We start from the raw sequence: 21,397 nt of genomic DNA on the forward strand, positions 1-21,397 counted from the left end.
ACTTTGTTCTTGGAAAAAGCTGAACCACTTTGTCCTGAAGTTTTCCCAAAAAAATAATTCAGCCTGAGGCAGACAGCTGATCTAGAAAAAGTCACCCCAAAGGGTTAGTTTGGCAAAGTTCTAAGCAACTGAAAACAGTCTTATAATATGAATTTGACAGGGTCCTATTTATTTTGAATTAAACAAGCAAAAAGTACATGATTTGGAAGTAAATGCTATAGGTGAGGGCAGTAGCACCACCCAGCATTAAAGGTGCCTGACATTTGTTATTATAAGACCCTGTTTTCAGTTGCTTAGAACTTTGCCAAACTAACCCTTTGGGGTGACATTTTCTAGACCAGCTGTCTGCCTCAGGCGGCAGGAAGCAGCGGCCAGCACATCCCTCAGCCTGTGCCGCTTCCCGCAGCCCCCATTAGCCTGGAGCAGCAAATCACGGCCAGTGGGAGCCGCGATCGGACGAACCTAAAAATGCGTCAGGTAAACAAACTGGCCCGGCTCTCCAGGGTACTTACCCTGGCGAGCTGCGTGCCAGAGGTTGCCGACCCCTGTTCTAGGATAATTTAAGGCATAGGCTGTATGTAATACAGGAACAGGGGGCTAAGGTAAAATGGGCAAAGTGGGGTACACTGTTCCTTGGGGAATGGAGGACCTGGAATTTCTGTGAATATCCAGTGGTCAGGCTGGTACCACAGGGGGACAGCAGGAAGGGACTTGGGGGCTGGGGTCCATCTATTGTCAACCCGCAGAGCAAAGGCAGGACTGACTTAGCCAAGAGGAGAGTGCTTGGGGGCCTGCCAGACTGGTGATGTTAGGGAGCTAAGACCCAGCTGGCACAGAAAAACTCCCTTGTGCTGACAGCAGGTGGCAACAAGATGACGCATAGCCCTGGGTGGCCTGAGAAGCATCACACTGGTATAGCTTATACCATTTCCCCAAACTACATAAGGGGTACTGGCAAAAGCCCACTTTTTGCTATAACTGCATCTACACTGGAGCTTTTGCTAGTACAGAAATGTCATAAAAAACCCCACACTCCTAATCAATACTCTTATCCCAGCAAAAGTTTCTAGCGTAGACCTGGCCCCGGTTCCCTAGTCATTGTTCTCCATACAACTCCCTTCCTCCCCGCCAGTTACCTCATACACAGGCTAGGTTGAGCTCCTTGGTCACCAGATCATCATCTTTTTAATGCTACTGCTGCCACCTCGGCCAGAGTTTGCTTCTTTCTTCTTCTGAGGTTCATATTCCCTGCTCTGAGCTCCTCATTAGAAGAGAGCGGAAGACCTGAGAGCAGAGTAGCAATCTGGTTGACTGGTAGGGGTGATCCACTGGCCCTTTCCATCCTGTCAGCCCATTGATAGCGACCTGGGGAAGAGAGGAAGGCTCATCCGTCATAGCTTTCTCAGGAGCAGCACTTGTCCTCCTACACTCCGCAGGTGGAATGCTACAGATGAGTGAGTGTGCCTGTAGGCCATGCTCTATTTACATATGGGCGTTCCCAGCCCTGCGGTTATAAGACTCTGCAAAACAAGCTCTCAGGATAGGGATTCTAAATATACATTGCTTGAAAATAGTACATTTGGCCCTTTGATGGGCCTGATTCTCTACTACTTTGTGTCTTGTGTGGTCATTTATACCTCTGTAAAGTGAGCATGAAGCAATCCTAAATCAGAACGGTAGCATTTGGGATAACTTTGCACAGATCTAAATGACAACACAAGGACAAAGGCAGAGGAGAATCCAGTTAAACATTTATATACTTCTGGTGTGTTTATATTTTGAGGTAACCGACGAAAGAATTTTGTTTGTGTCTCAGTGAAGGTTGTATTGAGGAAATATGCATTTCTTTGGACTCCATGAGGGTAATGTGTTTGTTTATGACATGGGGCAGTGCAAGATTTACAATGTCCTTTGCTTTTCCACTTACTTGCTTTTAAATGTAAAGGTTTTGTAAAGGTTGCAAGAGATAATTACAATGTTGTCATTGCTTCTCCTTCCTACTGAGTTTTTAATTGAAGTTTATTGAGATTCAGAGCCTGGGGGTCTCTGGCTGCGAGGCTAAAAATTGCATTGTAGACGTTCAGGCTCAGACTGGAGCCTGGCCTCTGAGATGCCCTGGTCTCAGAAGCACAGGCTCCAGTTGGAGCTCAAATATCTACACTGCAATTTTTAGCCATGCAGTCTGAGCCCCCGTAATCTTGAGTCTCTCACAGGCTCTGAGACTTGGTGCCACAGGTTTCTTACTGCAGTGTAGATGTAACCTAGTCCAAGTATCTATATCAGTGATATTCAGACCTCAGCGGTTCAGTATCCAAATTAGCGATCAACATTACCGAAAAGAGCCACAGTAGTGTGAATTCATTGTTTCATTTACTATAGTACTATTCATATTTAAACAGTATGACAGGAGAAATATTTAGTTTATATCTATATTATTCTCACAGCAAAATAACTGACCAAGCATTATTATTTTATCAACTATAATTGGTTTATAACATAGTAAAAGCATCCTGATAGGTTAATGATTAAATCAGTGTTTTAATATCATGTGCCGCAAAGAGCCACAGTAGACCCATCACAAGTCTCAGTTTGAGTATCACTGGTCTATAGAATGAGACAGAGAATATCCCCAAATCCATCATCCAATCACAACCTATAAAGCAGTTCAAAAGACAGCCAGTATCAATATATGCCTCTTCAGGCCTTCCAGAAGAAGCTAGGAACATAGGGCAGAACTGTCTGTGGATTTGTTACTTTGTTGGAAGGAACGTAACCAGAATATAAGGTCGGCTGCTGATTCAACACCACAGAGTAATACCACAAAGTTGCAACTGAAGGTCCACAAGAGACACCAATATAAATAAAAGAAGTGTGATACTTCAGGATTTACACAAGCCTTATGCAACTACAACGAGATAAACGGAGGCATCCGGTTGCCCTCATTTCCTGATGCCAGCAGTATGTGTGTCTATGACAACATGTTTAGCCTTACTGCCTAGGTATGGAGTTCACTACTGAAACAGAGCCCAAACCATTGTTGATGCTGACAGAAATGCTTATAACTGCCTTTTCAGCAGAATAAGAGAACTTTGAGAAGTTCGTCCAAGTGTCTGCTGACTCAGACAGAATACCCCAAATCCAACACCTGATCACAGCAGATACTGGCAGTTCAAGAGACGGACAGCAGCAACTTGTGATTCACGAGGCCTTTCAAAAAAAGCTGGGGATAAATAACAGAATTGTTTGAGGATCTGATATTATTTAGCAAAAATGTTACTATGCTAGGAGGTCTGATGCAACCATAACAGAGCAACAGCACAGTCTTTGCAAGCTAAGTTGTTCTTGAAAGCTTATAAAGGACTCTGGTGCATGACACTGTCATCTAGGGTGACCAGATGTCCTGATTTTATAGGGACAGTCCTGATTTTTGGGTCTTTTTCTTATATAGGCTCCTATTACCCCCGACCCCTGTCCCAATTTTTCACATTTGCTGTCTGGTCATCCTACTGTCATCTCACCCCAAATAATAAAAACAAGTACACAGGAGAGAGATCAGATATGAGGAAGATGTGCTCAGTATGAGCAGGGGGGCTTTAATCTGATCTAAACAAAGTAAGGAAACAAACAATAAAAAATAAACATAAAAAATACAATAAAACGAGTCAGACTTTCCAGCAAACAAAGATACATCAGTAGTAATTAGACTCCAGAGCATGAGCAAATACATAAGAAAATTTATACTCAGCCTTGTACAAGTTACACAGCCACTCAGAAAGTAAATGCCTCTGTCTGTTCTGGAAATATAGGTTGCCAAGGCCTAGAAGAAGATGGTGGCAGATAGCTCAGGGAAAGCTGTTGTGCCGTTTCAACAAGAAAGAGACTGGAAACCTAATTCCTTCATTTCCTAGGACCTCACAGGAGCAGAGTCATGGTATTTGGATATTGGAGAAGAGGGAGCACTCAGGCAAGTCATCATGTTTGCCTTTCCTGGTTGAGTATGGTATTCACTATCTAATCACCACAGGAGCTGTGCTTGGCCTTTCTTTAAACAAATATCTTGGATGAGCTTCCAACCGACTTTTTTTGCTCAGACACCTCCAATTTACCAACAAAAATAGTACATGTGTCAAAAATGATGCTGGCAAAAGGAATGTCTCTTTCTGGAGCACCAGTTGACAAAAGGAGGGACAGGAGGTTGAGGTACATTTTAAGAGCTACAAGACCAACAGTGAGCAATACCACAAATTGTGAGCATGGGTGGTATTAAAAATTCACATGGAACACTGATGCAGAAACACATGTCATTAATGTGGGAATTAGTGTCAACCCATAACCAAGAATAATGGAAAACTGTAACATATGCCAATTACTGCAGCTTTAACCAACAGAAATATTGATGTCAACCAATTTTCCTGAGGTCCTGCAGTTTGAGGCAATGGATCTATTCTTCTGAAATGAGAATGGTGTAATAGACTTCTTATCTGCAAATACTGAAACAGCCAAATTAGAGGAAACAACTCAAACTATACTTTGTCAGTGAAAGTCCATCAACGGTTCTCAGTTGTCTGCTACAGCCGTTACTGTTTTCATTAGACTAGTCTTACAGAACTGAACAAATGACAAAATTGAGAAAAGATGTAATGAGGATGTGGCAAGTTTAATATACAGACCATAACATTGCATAAGAGACAAGAGGGTTTCCAGGAAGTGATATAATATGTTCTATATTTTGAAACAACCAGAAGAACTTTAAAGCGGTATTGACTCCTTTTTAAATTATGTGGCAGAACATCCTTCTGCCCTGCAGAAGAGAAATAGACAAATTTAAACTGAAACTGGACTTTTTTTAGCTAATATTTTAAGAATGGGATATTATCATCAGTAGGCTCAATCTAGGAGTAACTAGGTGAAATTTAATAGCCTGTGACATACCAAAGGACAGACGAGGTGATTTAGTGGCCCCTTTCTGGCCTTAAATTCTGTGAAATATAATTTTATTACATTGGCCCCTAGAGGCTCTAATTGAGGCTCTAACCCAGTGAGCCTGGGATGGTACAAACAGGCCTAAGGGAAGGGGAAACAGCAGCACAGAAAGGTGACATGACTTCCCCAGTGTCACATGGGACATTGGCAGACCTGAGATTTGTACCCAAATCCTCTAATTCCTAGTGCTGAGCCCCATCAAGTAGACCATGCTACACTGAGGATTCTGCCTGTATTGTATGAATGCTTCCTAACGTACAATCCAAATACAAGGGGCATGATGATATGGAATATGTTGTTGCCTCATTTAATTTCTTAATATTTGTGCTTTGTTGTTTGATATCCTGGAGTTTTTTAAATTTAAACTGTGCTTGACAAATAGGGAGCAAGGGTATTATTACGAATAAACAACTGTCCTACAAATTCAAGATTATACACAAACTGAGTGTATTGTGGCAATGTGCATTATCATCCAGTTTGTATAAGATATATGAATCATAGAATATCAGGGCTGGAAGGGACCTCAGGAGGTCATCTAGTCCAACGCCCTGCTCAAAGCTGGACCAATCCTCAACTAAATCATCAGGGGCTTCGTCAAGCCTGATCTTAAAAACCTCTAAGGAAGGAGAGTCCGTCCACCACCTCACTAGGTAACCCATTCCAGTGCTTCACCACCCTACAAGTGAAAAAGTTTTTCCTAATATCCAACCTAAACCTCCCCTGCTGCAACTTGAGACCATTGCTCCTTGTTCTGTCATCTGCTACCACTGAGAACAGTCTAGATCCATCCTCTTTGGAACCCCCTTTCAGGTAGTTGAAAGCAGCTATCAAATCCCCCCTCATTCTTCTCTTCTGCAGACTAAATAATCCTAGTTCCCTCAGCCTCTTCTCATAAATCAAGTGCTCCAGCCTCCTAATAATTTTTGTTGTCCTCCACTGGACTCTTTCCAATTTTTCCACATCCTTCTTATAGTGTGGGGCCCAAAACTGGACACACTACTCCAGATAAGGCCTCACCAATGCCGAATAGAGGGGAACAATCATGTCCCTTGATCTGCTGGCAATGCCCCTACTTATACAGCCCAAAATGCCATTAGCCTTCTTGGCAACAAGGGCATACTGTTGACTCATATGGATATGATTTCATTAAAAGATCCATTGTCTGAAAAAAAGTTCAGTAAAGTTCACTCAAATTTAGACTCCAGCCCACAATGGCTGTTTCTTCTTTATGGCATTTAAGTGCAAGTGTTTCTAGGGTGCAAACACTTTCAGGGAGGGGAATTTGTGAGGGTAGTACAAGGGGACTGAACTTCTAGTGAAGGGATGGAATCCAGCAAGAGAAAATGTAGGTCAAAGAATAGAGAAACATTTATAAAAGTGAGGCCTATTGGAGCAAGGAATAATCCCCAAGGGGAGTCCTAGTGCTGGTCATTAAAACTCAAACTGGACAAAAATAATTAGAAATGCACTGAAGGGATGAATCTAGCCCTGGCCTCGCCCAAGGAATATGTCAGGCAACCTAATCAATCCTTTGTTATTCTACAGCTCTATGAGGAAAAGCTGTTTTCAAGCAAGGTGGAATTTTTCCTTGGGGTTCTTGAATTAAGCTGGTGTGGATGAGGAGAGCTAAAAACATCCCCACAATATCTCTCCAGCTGAGGCTATTTTGTGGGGAGGTGGGAAGAAGTAATACTCTCTTACAGATACACAACATCTTTCACCCAAAGGAGCTCAAAACACTCTACAAACTGCACCAAAGAATCCCTTCACTCATCCCCATTTGGGGTGACAAGGCAGTAGCCAAGAATGTTAACCCCCAGAGCCTGCTGCATCACAGGAGGAGAGAGGACATTCTGGCCAGTGGCACCAGAGCAAATCCCTGCCCTACAGAGAGCATTATAAGATCCTTAGTGCCTGTCCACCCCTTGTTTGTTACTGCCTCATCTGGCAGACCAGGGTCTCCACAAAGGAATGAGGAATTGGAGTGTTTCTGAGAGAAAAAGCAGAGTGGGGAAAGTGGCCTCCAGTGGCTACAACTTCAGATGGGGGATGGGCAGCATGGCCCCAAGGAACACACATTCCCAGGGAGAAGGCAGAGTTTCTGGGAGGATTCTAACAAGGCAGCATTGGAGCCAGCGCTGGGTTGGCATGATTGTCAAAGCCAAGGTATTAAACTCAGCCCAGTATGCAGCATCATGAGGTCTAGGCTCCACATTACCCTCCCAAAAACCTCTTAGGTGTCCCAGCTTCCCTGGGAGGCTCCCACCTTTGTGTACCCTCTGCAGGGCTCCCAAGTAGTGGCAGTTGATTAGGGTTGTGCCCACCCAGGAGATGGGGGGTTAATTACGTCACATAACTCGCAGTACATGATTTGCGCCAGCAATATGCAGACGGAACACCTGTTCTGTTTTCAACTGGCATTGTATGAATGCACGGTAGCAGTAAGCTGTGAATTGAGGGTGTAGTATTCTCACAAGGTCCTTTGCTTCACCTCTGAGCAGCATGCATCCTGTAATTGTTTTCAGTGTGAACTGTGGGAAGTCAGGTGGGTTTAAATATTTAAAAAAATGCATGATTCCACTGTCTCGATTCCATACATCTTTTCTGGGTTGGTGTGCACCATTTTCAAATTGCTGTCAGTCAGCATGGACCCAACAATGCTTCCTGCTGCTATGGTGATACGTTCAAACATGCAAAGACTGCTTGGGCTGTATTACAGCACTCAGAGCCGGAGGAATTTGGCATTGGACTTCATCTATCCCACCACTGAACAGATGATGTGGAAGGAAAATATTCAGCAGCAGCAGCTCCTCCCATAGTAGGAGGATCTCTTCAACGATGGCAGCAGGATGAGGTGGAAGAACTGAAGGATGCTAAGCTGTTAGAACAAGAGGACTAGTTCCTGGATCACCTACACAGCAAGAGAACTTCACGATTGGGGGTGGGGTAGGGGCTACTTTTTTTGAGATCTGTGCAGAACTGACCCCGGAGTTTCAGTGACAGCGTATCCACATACAGTACCCCGTATACATGGAGAAACAGGTTGCCACTGCCATCTGGAAGCTGGCCACCCAGGAGGGCTACCTGTCTGTAGCCAGCCAATTTGGTGTGGGGAGATCAACTGTGGGGGCCAGTCCCTGCAGGTCTGTTGTGCTGTCTAACCTGGTCGTGAAGCTGGGTAACACTCAGTCACACGATGGAGAGTGTCCATGGAGAACCATAGAACAAACAGGTGGGGAGAGAGCGCCACAGCAAGATCCCTGCAGCAGGACAGAACCATAGACATGAATTTACATCACATACTTTTAAATGAAGTTTTCTTCACCAAAACAGTTGCATAAGAACAGGATCAAAATGACGTAGGTTCTTTCCCTCTGTTCCTGGCTACTTAGAAGTGGAGAGACATTAACAAGGAGTCCCCAAAGGGAAGGATGGCTTTAAGAGTCTGATCCTGTTAACAGTGGGATTAATAGGCACAAGATTAATTTGCCAAGTTCAGCAGAAGCTATGCGTAATATGGCGTGCCAGGTTCCATTTGCATTAGTGATTATTTTCTATAACACCTTAACCCCACTTTCTTTGCTGCTGTGACTGTCACCCTCTGTGAAAGATGCCTATCCATGCCCATCCTGACTGCTGGTGCTGCTTCGCTAGCATCTCATTCTTCTGTGGAATGGGCAGACTTCAGTTTGTACTATGTAGAGTATTAATTCTATTTTGAATTAACAAGCAAAAAGTATGTGATATTAAAGGCTGGATATATTAAAAATGCAATTTCTGCTTCAGCTACCTTTTTGTCCCTTAGTTCATCTCATTTTAAAGAGAGCAAAGCGCAAGGTCCCTCCCCTATCACTCAGCAGAAGCAGCTGAAATCAGTAACAAACAATAGATTTTTTTTATTCAATTGTGATTTTTTTTTTAAGCCAGATTTCTAAATGTTTTTCAGTGTAGTTCTCAGCATAGACATAACTGAAAAGAAAAGAATAGTGGAGGAGAGCTATTTTATAAAGGGAAGGAAACCACGATTTTATAAGTCTTTTTCAGTGATAAGAGTGACAGGTAAATAGGTTAGCCATTGGAATCTGTGGTGGGGCAGCTTCCCCACACAGGCAGAAGAAGGGTTAAAGCAGCCTTGCAGAGGCTATGCAGAACCCAGCCAATTAGAAGAGGGCTTACTGAGCCAGCCAATAGGGAGAAGGCTTAGTGGAGCAGCCAATCAGGGCCAGGCTGGCACATATAAGAAGGGCTGCTGAGTAGAACAGAGGCAGTCTCCCCCTGGAGGACAAGGGAGAAGGCCTGGCTGCCCTGTAGGAGAGTTGAGAGAAACAGCATCACAGACAAAGCAGTGTTGCGCAGGGTCAGGGGAGCAATAGGGAGCTCCAGCCTGATGGCTGCCAGACTGAGGCCCTGATACAAGGGCGGAGAAGGTGCCAGCACTATGGGGAAGTGGCCCAGGGAAACAGATGGTGGAGTAGGAGGAGGGGCAGTATGTGGCTGCTGGCTATAGGGTCCCTGGGCTGGGACCTGGAGTAGCAGGCAGGCCTGGGTCTCCCCTCTTTTACCCCCCACTTGCCACCAAGGGGAGTGGCCAGTGCATGGACTGCAGTTTGCCACTGAGGCGAGTGGTTGGACTAAGGACTGTTGGGTCCCTGGAACGGGGGAGAGAACTGAGTGGGGCACAGCCAGAAGGCTGTGTCCAGAAGAGGATGCTGCAGTCTGGGGAGTGATGTGAGTCCTAGAGGTGGAGGCGAGAGTGATGACTGGTGAGACACCATTAGATGAGGGCACTCTGGTGAAACGAGAGCTAATTCCCAGGATGGCCAGCAGGAGGCTCTGTGGTTGTGACTCCTGCCTCTTTACATGTGGCGGAGAATGGTGGCACGCCGTCATCCCAATACAAGGGGAAGCTAGAAGACTGTGGGGACTATTACCTGACTGAGAGACAGTGGAGGTGGAGAAACGGAGTCAGACTACTTGAGAGTCTGTGTGGCCTGGCTAGCCAAGCAGCAGATGTATATGCTTAAGCTGCTGTGAGAGAGGGGCTATAGAGAGCAAGTAGAGAAGCAAGGTCCCAAGGTCGGCCAGAAGCCCAAGCAGGGCAATGTTACGCCTGTTGGCAAAAGGGCCACTTTAAGAGAGAGTGCCCTACTGGAAAGAGGGACAGTGGAGAAGAGAATACCCCTACTGGGATGGGGATCAGAGACCTCAGCTGGCAAATGGGAAGAAGATAGAGCACATGAGAGTCCCCCCTGCGAAGTGAACAGGGAGGCATACTTCAGAAGATCATTCTAGGGAAAAGAAGTAATTTAAATTAGCTTATGATGTAGTAAGTTATCAGGGAATCCAGTACTCCAAAAGGGTTTAACGTAAAAATAAAAAACTTATTTGAATTGAACCGTGAGATTATAAAAAAAGGCAAAACCAAACCATCCTCTTTTTTCTTTTTGTGCTGTAGCAAAATCTATTTAGAAAATATATTTTGTAAGAATGTAAAAAAAAAAAGAAGAGGGGGAAGAGGTGTTGTTTATCAGAAGGTGAAATGCATAATTTAACCTTGCTAGGATATTCATTCATTCAGCCACATTTATTCTGGCTGTTCTCATGGCATGTACTTTCCAGTGCTCCAAAGCCTTCTGAATTGTTTTCCAAAGTGGACTGTAATTTCAGTGGGCTAAATTTGCTGATATTTTAACTCCTATCCAATTGCTTCAGAAGCCTTTTTAAATTCAAACCTCTCACCATAAAACTTCCTGATAGAATCAGTGGGATAAAAATATAGTGATCTATTTCTCCGCAGTAATTGTAAGTGCTGACATAGAGCCAAACTCCTTCCATTTTATAAGATATTAGGAAGACAAATTGTTATGGAGAAATGGTGGTATCATTACAGATAAGGTTTCAACAACGGCATGTAATTCTTCAGCACTGAAGCTGATTTACAAATTTTATTTCAGTGCTTTACACGTATGGTGTAAAGTGCCTTCAGGATGCCTCTATTTGTTACAGAGGATGTCTCATTCATGAGACACTTGTTATAGAAATACTCAATTTCATTTCACAGTCTCATAGCCCAACCCAGAAATTCTCTAATACAAATTCCAAAACCAAAAAACTTAAACCAGGGAAGTTGGTAAGTGGTAAGGTATAGTAGTTACCTATTGGACCTGTTACAAAAAATAAAAACTTAATGACATTGTATTATTCTAACCACATAAGCATAAATATTCAAATCAAGTATGAAGAAATGCAAGTTTCTCCATAACACATCAATCATAAACCATAGTTGTTTTTTAAAGGCACCATTTTGGTAATTTGGCAGTCGTATCTAAATATGTCTTTTCCCTATTTTCATTTTCTGCTGTTTACACCAAACCTCGGCAAACCCCACCCACAATCACCCAGCAATCACAGCCTTCCATAACCAAGCAAGATACCAGTGAATTTGTCCTGTTGGCCAATTTTCCCGCAAAGATACCACAGCAGACTGACTGGATGGCACTCCAGGCCCAATCCACTCACAACAGGATTTGTGCCCCTCATAGGAGCCACATTTGTCCCCAACTACCACCACAGAGAAACATTTGGGGATGCTCCACCCACTCCGCCATGCTATTTATGTGTGTGCATGCAACCTTACTAGGACTGCCAGGTGTCTGGTTTTTCAAGTGGCTTGCCCAGTTGCAAAGAGACCCTGGCAGCTCCAGTTGGCACCTAATCTGGTTGATGGCGCAGCAGGGGCTTGGGGCTAAGGCAGACTCCCTGCCTGCCCTGGTTCTGAATGGCCTTGGGAAGTGGCTGCTGAGGCTATGCAGTCCCTAGGCACATAGGTGGCTGGGAACTGCGACCAATGGGAGCTGCTGGGGTGGCGTCTGCAGGCATGACGGCAGCAAGCGGAGCCTCCATGTTAGCCTATCGTCTAGGAGCTGCAGAGACCTGGTGGCTGCTTCCCAGGAGCCACGGTAAGTGCTGCTGGGACCCCACATCCTCTCCTACACCCCAATCCCCTGCCCCAGCCCGGAGTCCCCTCCCACACCCAAACTCCCTCCCAGAGTCCCCCCCCCAACCCCAGCCCCCTCCTGCACCCAAACCCCTCATCTCTGGCCCCACCCCAGAGCCCACACCTCCAGCTGGAGCCCTCACCCCCACCCCCTGCCCTAGCCTGGAGCCCCTTCCTTCACCCCAAACCCCTCATCCCTGCCCCCCCTCCAGCTGGAGCCCTCACCCCCCTCCTGCCCCCAATTCCCTGGCCCAGCCCACTGAAAGTGAGTGAGGGTTGGGGAAAGTGAGTGATGGAGGAAGGGGGAATGGAGTGAGCAGGGGTGGGGCTTTGGGGAAGGGGAGGGGCAGGGGTGTTTAGTTTTGTGTGATTAGAAAGTTGGCTACCCTAAACCTTACTATAAAGGTTCCTCTTTCCCACACCACTAATCCTAAAAGAGTGGTTAGTAATGGGGGCCTGGTCCTTCTCTCCCCCCACATTCCTACAGGGGATGACTTCAGGACAGACATACCTTCACTAGAGGCAGCAGAAAAAAAAACAATTTATAAAAACTTTACAACTGTAAAGTCTTTGGACTCATTCACTTCCCTGGCCTTTGTCACTGCCTTCCTCCAGCACTAGCCAGCTAAGGATTATCTGCTGTAGCTCTATCCAGCTCTCTCTCTCCTGCCTGCCCACTGCCTGAGCCAGAAAGCCTCTTGCTGCTGCAGGCCTGGGCTCTTCAGTGACCATCCTGCTCTGCTTCTTCAGGTAAGCCTGGTTATTGGGCTGCTCTCCTCTGCCTCATCTTATCCCGCCTTGTTCGGACCGGTGCTTTGGCTGCTGAGAAGTGGTAATTTGATAAATGCCCTTGTTTGTGAAGCTCTGAAATGCACTAGTAACAAACAAGTATATTTTTCTGGAAGAAATGAGCCTGTAATAGGGGAGAAACCATCTAGCAGAAAAAAGAGAAACGCTTACGAGTTTTACAGACTTCTTTTCTACTTCAACTTTTAAAAATATTGTGGCAAGACCAGTACCATTAAAGACAACGACAAGTAAACTACCAACATTAACAATTACATACTTATAACACCCCCTGACTATGTGCCACACTAATCCAAACCTGGACCACCTCCTTGTCTACCTACAAAAATGCCTCATTATATGGAGCAGCAAATGCTATTTCCATACGAGATTTTGACTGGAGAGTAATCAGGCAAGTTCTTAGTCTGCTATATGAAGAGCGAAAAACATCTTTAGTACAAGGTCTCAGAGACCTATTATGTCAGAACAAATCAATGACAATAGCTATGCTACTATTAAACAAAACAATACTTTAAAATAATGTGACAGCTAAGTCATAAACTGTCAAAAGCAAGGAGATTCTGAAGTTTTACTGCTGGTCCCTTGCCCGAGCCCTTGTGTCTAGACATTACAGCAGATGAGCTGGGTTAAAAAGAAATAAGTGCTGCAGTTCCTCTGACAGCATGGGACACTGAAGTATATGAATTGTAAAGGACTTTGCTTCTCTTGCACAAAACTGGGTGGCTGCTATGAACAGCGTTGAGTAGGCAGGTGGTTTGAGCTGGACTTGGGGGATGCTGCAGCATAGGATATCAAAACCATTTAATGCCTGGTCTCACATGAGCCTGAAGATTTGAAAAGTTATCCGAACACCTGAGTTGGAATCTTTTATACTTTAACAGAAATTGACAGGCTTAAGCAGAGACTCTCTGGCCTGGAAAATGCACTTGCCCTCCTCACAACTGCCACCTCAGCAGGAAAAGTTGTGTGTGCATGGTGATGCAGAACACCATGGAAAACTAGAGGTAACATCTGAATGTGAGCTATTTATTTTGGGTGATTTCCACTTGTGTTGATCTCTGTGCAGTGGGGTGTGGTTTTAAGCTTCAAGATGCCTATTTTGTTTTTAAAGTAGAAAACTAAGGACACTGAAGGCTGCACTTACACTGGAAAACCCTACTGTGTTTGATAGTTGAGTCAAACATCTCTGCCCGTACCTCCCACAGTCAATTCAAGTGCCTGCTGCTCCAGAGAATGCTTGAAATGATCTATTCCATTTGCTTTTGATCAGAGCTGTGGCTCCCCAGGTCATGCATGCGAGGAGAGCTCATCTGCTGCACAAAGGATTGGCACAGGTGAAGAAGGGATAAAGGAGCTGGTGCTTGGTTGCTGAGCAACCAGATGATTGTGGAGTCAACTCAAGCAAGACACATGCAAAAAGCAGCAAAAAGAGTGATTGATAAGAGGAACATCAGAAAGAGGGATTGAAACACAGGCAGAAAAGATGAAGACAATAGAAAACACAGGGTTAAATCCACGAAGACACGTTGATGTTGCAGAGTCTTGAATTAGGCACCCAGGCTCTCTATACAATATATGGGGAGAGTCAGGCACTTAAGAATGGAATTCACAGAAGCCAACACACTGAATGGGATGTTACCTAAGCTAGCCAGTAGGAAACACTGAGAAGAGGGGAGGGGCCTATCCCCTAACCCTGAAAAGTCTTTAGGTGCCCCATCTCCACTCAGGATTCACAGCTGTGAACCTGCTTCTGGAATTAAGTGCCTAAGACAGAAAAGCTCTCACATCAAAACAGAGAGACACCCAGCCATTATAGCCAATAGTCCAGATTGGTGTACTCAGCTGGGATACAGGAGAACTGTTTTCAAATCCCTACACTACCTGGTTCAAAACAGGGATTGGAACTTAAGTCTACTATACCCCAAGTGAGGTCCCTACCCACAGTCTACAGGGTATTCTGGGGAAGACTGTCTCAATCTCAACTGTTGAAGCTGTTCCACTTTGTATTAAATATTCATTGGGAGTGCATGCATGAGAGAGAGAGAAAGAGATTCTATAGCCCAGTGATAGGGGCACTCACCTCACATGGGGGAGAATTAGGTTCAAGTCCCTGCTCCAATGAATAATCCCTTTCTACAAATGTATTTCAGAGTGTTGAATATGATGCTATATAGCTATTGCTCAACGTAGACAGGAATTAACCAAACTTTAAAGGTAATAATTGGAGATATACCAATCTCCTAGAACTGGAAGGGACCTTGAAAGGTCATCTAGTCCAGCCCCTGCCTTCACTAGCAGGACCAATTTTTTCCCCAGATCCCTAAGTGGCCTTCTCAAGGATTGAACTCACAACCCTGGGTTTAGCAGGCCAATGCTCAAACCACTGAGCTATCCCTTCCCCCCCCTTTAGTCTATGGACTCACTATAGCTCTACTGTCCTCCTTCCCACAATAAGGTCCAACAAAGCTCCCTCGTGAACTGTTTCCCCCATTTTTAAAAATGCACTTAGGATTCTCATTTCAGTTCCCCAGAAGATGCAGTGTTGTCATCTTTCAAGGTCCCTCCCCAAACTAGGACTTGACTCTACCCATTCTGGATGGAATAGAAATGTTCCAGAGTGAAGCGCTATGGGATTAGACCAGTAGGGAAGTGTACAGTGGAAGGTGGAAAGGGATTTTGCATGAAACGACTCTGCTGTTGAGAGAGTACTGGAGCAAACTCACAAATGGGAAGGAAACGAGAGTTCCCTGCAAGGATCTGAACGAGTGGAGGTGGGGAGCATAGGGGCTGCTAGTGGAAGAGGCATGATTGATTAAATGGGCCGTCAGAGCAGCCAGCACAGGAATCCTGGAGTTGGCCTTCTGCTATAAACAAGGGAAGATTGGAGCATGGCTTAAATCAGGAATATTTCAGAACAAAAGTTGGACTGATGTGCTGCATGGGAACATGGGAGATCATGACAGGAGTGGGATGAAGTTTGGTGTTTGCACCACACTTTGAAAACACCACATAAATATTAACATGTTCAAAATATGCCTGTAGGGAGAAGATGCTAACACCTTGTCATATGAATTAATGCTCATACTAAAGCTGTCAATTACACCTACCACAAGGTCAGTTTAAAGTCAATCTGAATTGCACACCCACACTTCTATAGCATGTTGTAAACTGCTGTGCTTGCTACCCATTCACTGTTAATAAAGAAGATGTGGGAAAAAAACCCTCTATGTACCATTTTGAAAGAGAAAATGAGAAATCCCAAAGAGTAATGTAGACGATTCTTAGTGGGATTTGGACTTTTACAGAAAATGTATTGTATTACACCAAGGGGATTCGGAGTGAATGGAAAATCTTTTGTGGAGTAGTTAGAGAGAGAGAGAATGTGTTAGAATTATCCTCTCTCCCCTTCCCCCCAGTTCTTCAGCTGGTGAAAACAGCAATTGGGAACAACTTACACTCATGCTAATTGATAATTAAAGTTCTGTCACCCCAGCACACATTTTTGTCTACTTAAATTACAAGTGTGAAATCTGGCAGGTGATACAGTTCATATCAACTAACAACTTTTGAATAGGAAGCATAGGCTTGGATCCATTTCTGAGGAGTGTTCCCTGGGAATCAGAGTAGCAGCCATGTTAGTCTGTATCCGCAAAAAGAACAGGAGTACTTGTGGCACCTTAGAGATTAACAAATGTATTTGAGCATAAGCTTTCGTGGGCTACAGCCCACTGCATAGAATGGAACATATAGTGAGGATATATATACATATATATACACATACACACACACACACACACACAGAGAACATGAAAAGGTGGGAGTTCCCCTACCAACTCTAAGAGGCTAATTAATTAAGATGAGCTATTGTCCAGTTTGACCAATGTACATGGCAGAGGGGCTGGCTTATGGTCAAATAAATTTGTTAGTCTCAGCGGCGGCTCCAGGCATCAACGCTCCAAGTGAGTGCCTGGGGCGGCAAGCCGTGGGGGGCGCCCTGCCGGTCCCTGCGAGGGCGGCAGTCAGACAGCCTTTGGCGGCTTGCCTGTGGGAGGTCCGCCGGTTCCGTGGATTCGGCAGCGGGTATATCCTGCAGGCATGCTGCCGAATCCGTGGGACCGGGGACCTCCCGCAGGCAAGCCGCTGAAGGCTGCCTGACTGCCATGCTTGGGGCGGCAAAAAAGCTAGAGCCACCCCTGGTTAGTCTCTAAGGTGCCACAAGTACTCCTGTTCTTTTCCCCTTGGAATGCAATTCCTGTGATTCTGCAGAGTGGCCACTGGATATTGTCCTAGTTCCTCACAAGTGGTAATATTTCTGTATTGTGACCCAACAGGAAAACACACACACCACTGTTAATGATAACTCAAAATATAGGGAAGCCCCTACACTAACTGCAGATGTTGATGGCCCTCATCCCAGGTAGGTGGATTTTTCAAGCTCTGAATAACAACATGCATTTTAACGTCAAACAAGGCACATTATATATACCACAACAAACCCAAGACATACATGAATAACCATGAAAGCTCAGAATATAGCTATTGGGCCAGAGATTTAAAAAACAAACAGCAGAAGGAACTAACAGGAATGCTGTATCATTTTAAGTATTTGGCAACTGTTTGGGATGATTCATTACACTGTGACATCTCCCCTGTTTGTGTTTAAGATCAGGCAAAATTCTTCTTAGACATAACAGAGGATTTACTCCTTAAAGAGGCTTCGATGCAGGACAATTTAAGACATTTTTTCTCAACTAATGCAATTGTGGATAAAAGCAGATTACATTGTTTCCCATGCTTTATATTCTAAAACAAGAACAGATTAAAAATCATGTTATTAGAGAGAGAAGTAAAACCTGTATGAGACCACCAGATTTTAGTCTAGTTCTTGAGATACAGACTTTCAGGCCCTTCCTACAGTGGTACTTAAAGAATGTTAGCATGAATTATTTTCAACAATTCATGCTAACAATGGTTGCCAACCTGGACTACAAGTCATATTCTTGAGAACAGTTCAGCTGTATATGGGGCCTCTGGTTTCTAAGACAGAATAACAATACAAGTACACCTCTACCCCGATATAACATGAATTCGGATATAACGTGGTAAAGCAGTACGGGGGGGGGGGGGGGGAAAGAGGAGGACTGCATGCTCCGGCAGATCAAAGCAAGTTCGATATAACACAGTTTCACCTATAACGCGGTAAGATTTTTTGGCTCCCAAGGACAGCGTTATATTGGGGTAGAGGTGTACGAATCACAGAACCATTCCTTTTCTTGTTTATGGTACTTGTAATATTTACTGACAAAAGCTAGGAAATCTGCAGCAGAACTCCGAAGAAGGGAATTTTGTTAATATAAACACTTTTTTTTTAAAGTGTCAAATACGTTTTTCATTAGTTTGGTATCAAATTGTTGAGTAGCAAACCCTTTGCAGTTTGCCTTTACCACTCTGAGAACCCTGAAAGATAAGCAGGAACACTATGTGAAAGTCAAATGAGATTTATGCTTGGTTAAGCTTTCTGTAATTTAATCTTTTTTGTCATCAGAAGTTTAAGGAGTGTGTCTGGGCTTTTAATATGGGTAATGCAAAATTCATTCATGCTTAAATTTGGAAAGTCTAGATCATCACCACTGTGGTATTATGAGCATGATCTCTCCTAAATTGTGCCATAAAATCAGCTTTTATTAGCAAAGACACACAGCCTGCTTTGAATCAGAGGCAAAGAAAAATAATGGTTACTTACCCTGCAGTAACTGTGGTTCTCTGAGATGTGTTGTCCACACAGATTCCACTCTTGGTGCACACACATGCACACAAAACTGGATTCTTTTTTATTACCTTTGCCTGCTGGGGCTGCACCTGCACCGTGGGTGCCCTCATGCCCCACAACCCAAGGGTATTAAGGGCAGAGCAGGCACAACCACTCCTCAATACCTTCACCAATACAGAATCCCAGAGGAGTTGGACTGTCGTATCAGGGAAGGAGGGCAGGTTGTGGAATCCACATGGACAACACACCTAGAAGCATAGTTACTGTATGGTAAGTAACCATTCTTTCTTCTTCAAGTAACTGTCTAACACACATTTCACTATTAGTAACTAACAAGCAGTTGCCAATTGCTTGGTGGTGTGTATGAAGAGTCCTACTTGACTAAAGACCAAGGACAACTCTACCAAAATTGTCCTCCAATCAGGAGGCCTGCATTAGGGAACAGTGAGTGATAAATGTGTGGATTGAGCTCCATGTAGCTGCTCTATACATCTCAGGAATGGGAATATTACCCAACCTGGTAGCCAGTGGAATGGCTATGGGGACCTTGCCTGGCTAATAAATAACATTCTTACATAGTCAGACACCCACTTGGATAACCTCTCTGTGGCTATAGGTTTCCCATTGACCTCATCAGTAAAGGCCACAACTAGCCGGGGTGTGTTCCTCAATTATCTTTTCCTGCTAGATAGAATTACAGCACTCTCACTACATTGAGTGTGTGAGACTTTGCCTCACCTCAGATAGAATGAGATCTAGGAAAGAAAACTGAGACTGGTTTATAGACAAACATGTGCAGAAACTTTGTGTGAGGTCTAAGAGTAACCCTGTCCTCATGAAACACCACTGACAGAGGAGCTGACATAAGAGACTGAATCTCATCTACTCTCCTAGCTGATGTAGTGGCCACCAGGAAAGTAGTTTTCATTGACAGGTGAGCAAGGGAGCAGGATGCTAAGGGTTCAAAGAGGGAATCCATCAGTGCTCTGGTGCTATATTAAGATCCGAGTGAGGAGGGGCTCTACAACTGGAGGAGAGCGTGTGTGTGTGTGTGTGTGGGGAGGGGCCTGAGTCCCCTTCAGGAATTTTGCAATTTTAGGGGAGGAAACTAAATTGTGGCCCTGGATAGGAGGGTGATTAGTGGATATTTGTTACATGCTCTTTATTATGCTGATGGATAGGGATAGCAAATGGTACAGTAATGATTAAACTGATGGTTCAATACAAACATTTCTACTTTTGGGAATCCCCATTTGTAAATGCTGCTACTGTACAACTGAATCTTTGAGAGACCTCTCATTTCTGAAGAAGTCCCTACTGAGCTGGTCTGCCAGTGTGTTGTGAAGACCAGGAAGGTGCAGAACTATTAGTAAAATTTCCTGCAGAATAGACTCCTATAGACAGGTGGCTTCCTGATAGAGTGGGGATGATTTTGCTCCCCTTTGTCTGTTTATGCACTGCATTGCTGTGATGTCCATCAGCGCTGGAATTGCTGATCTCTGAAGAAGAGCCAGGAAAGCCTTACTTTCCTGGTGGATGGCTGCCCTGAGTTCTAAAATATCTGTGTGAGAAAGTTTCATGAGAGGACCTGAATTTGAGGATGACCTATAAATAAGGCTAAGATTTAGTCATGGGCATTTTTAGTAAAAGTCATGGACAGGTCACAGGCAATAAACAAAAATTCACAGACATGTGACCTGCCCATGATTTTTACTATATACCCTAACTAAACTGTTGGTGTTCTGGGGGCCTCCTGGGCACCTGCTGGTGCTAGGGTGTGTGTGTCTCCCAGACACTTTAAGCAGCTCTTGTGGGTATCACTGATGGCTATGGGTTTCTTGCACTGCTCACAAAGTTTGAAGCTCAGTGACCAGGGCATGTCCCATCCATGGGCTAAGTCCTTTAAGGGACTAACTTATTTCTAACAGCTACACTAGGAAACTACTAAAAAGCACAAGAAAACTACTGCCTAAGAACTATATACACTAAAAATGGTTTAGAGAACAACTGATAGATACATGCTTGCCACGGCAAGAAAAACGTTCCAGCACCATCACTGGTGGTAAGAAGGAACTGAAAGGGGGGCCGGTGGCACCCCTTATACTGGTGCATACACATGTGACTGAAGGCACCAGAGCCAATCCTTACAGATACCACTGAGGGAAAAACTTCTGGCACTGGTGCATGTGGTGAGCACACAAACCTGACATGGAATGGACATGAACAAGCACTCAAAGAACATTAAGATATTGTATGATATGCCAGATACAGTAGTAAAATAAGAAACTTGATGGAATATATTATAGTTATATATATAAAAAAAGGAAGTCAAGTATAAGTAACACAGCTGTGGGCCAAATATTGTAAACTTTAAGGATAGGGGTTTACCTCATGGGCAATCCTGTTAGGAAAGAAAGGGGTTATGTTCATATTTTTTTTTCTTTTTGTTTAAGTGATAAAGTGAAGAACTAAGGCTGTTAGCATAAGCATGCTTGATTGCAATCAAGCTAGTGAAATAACTGCTGAAAGAGGAAACTAAATAAAAAGAACTAAAACCAAAGAATGTGCTTATAAGGACATTTGATCAGAGTGCACTAATCAGAAATGTAACTGATTAATAATGCACAGAATCAGCTCTTTCACAGACACCAAGGTTCCACCTTTGTTGTTAAAACAAGACCAAAAATGTAAGATTTATAGAGCTGTTCTGGCTTGCTGGAGAACAACAGTTCTTGAAGTGACCTTGCATAATCTAATGGACTATTAAAACAAGTTTAAAGAACATCAAAGAATATTGAGGAACTTTCTATAAATTATATGAACTTTAAACTGGACAATTC

General features: G+C 44.1%; 1 protein-coding gene across 2 annotated transcripts in view; it reads right to left on the bottom strand.

Annotated features, from left to right (window-relative positions):
• Nucleotides 1–1,166: 1,166 nt before the first annotated feature.
• The window catches only part of SKA3 (spindle and kinetochore associated complex subunit 3), a 58,121-nt gene continuing 37,890 nt past the window's right edge, over nt 1,167–21,397 (bottom strand). For both annotated transcript variants that reach the window (XR_005592513.1, XM_039519367.1), the window contains one exon: nt 1,167–1,365. Coding sequence is in view for 1 of the 2 variants with exons in the window: in XM_039519367.1 (XP_039375301.1) it covers nt 1,347–1,365 (19 nt within the window). In the remaining variant the exon portion in view is untranslated. The remainder of the gene's footprint in view (nt 1,366–21,397) is intronic.

The sequence above is a fragment of the Mauremys reevesii genome, linkage group 1 (genome assembly GCF_016161935.1).
Source record: "Mauremys reevesii isolate NIE-2019 linkage group 1, ASM1616193v1, whole genome shotgun sequence".
Lineage (NCBI taxonomy): Eukaryota > Metazoa > Chordata > Testudines > Geoemydidae > Mauremys > Mauremys reevesii.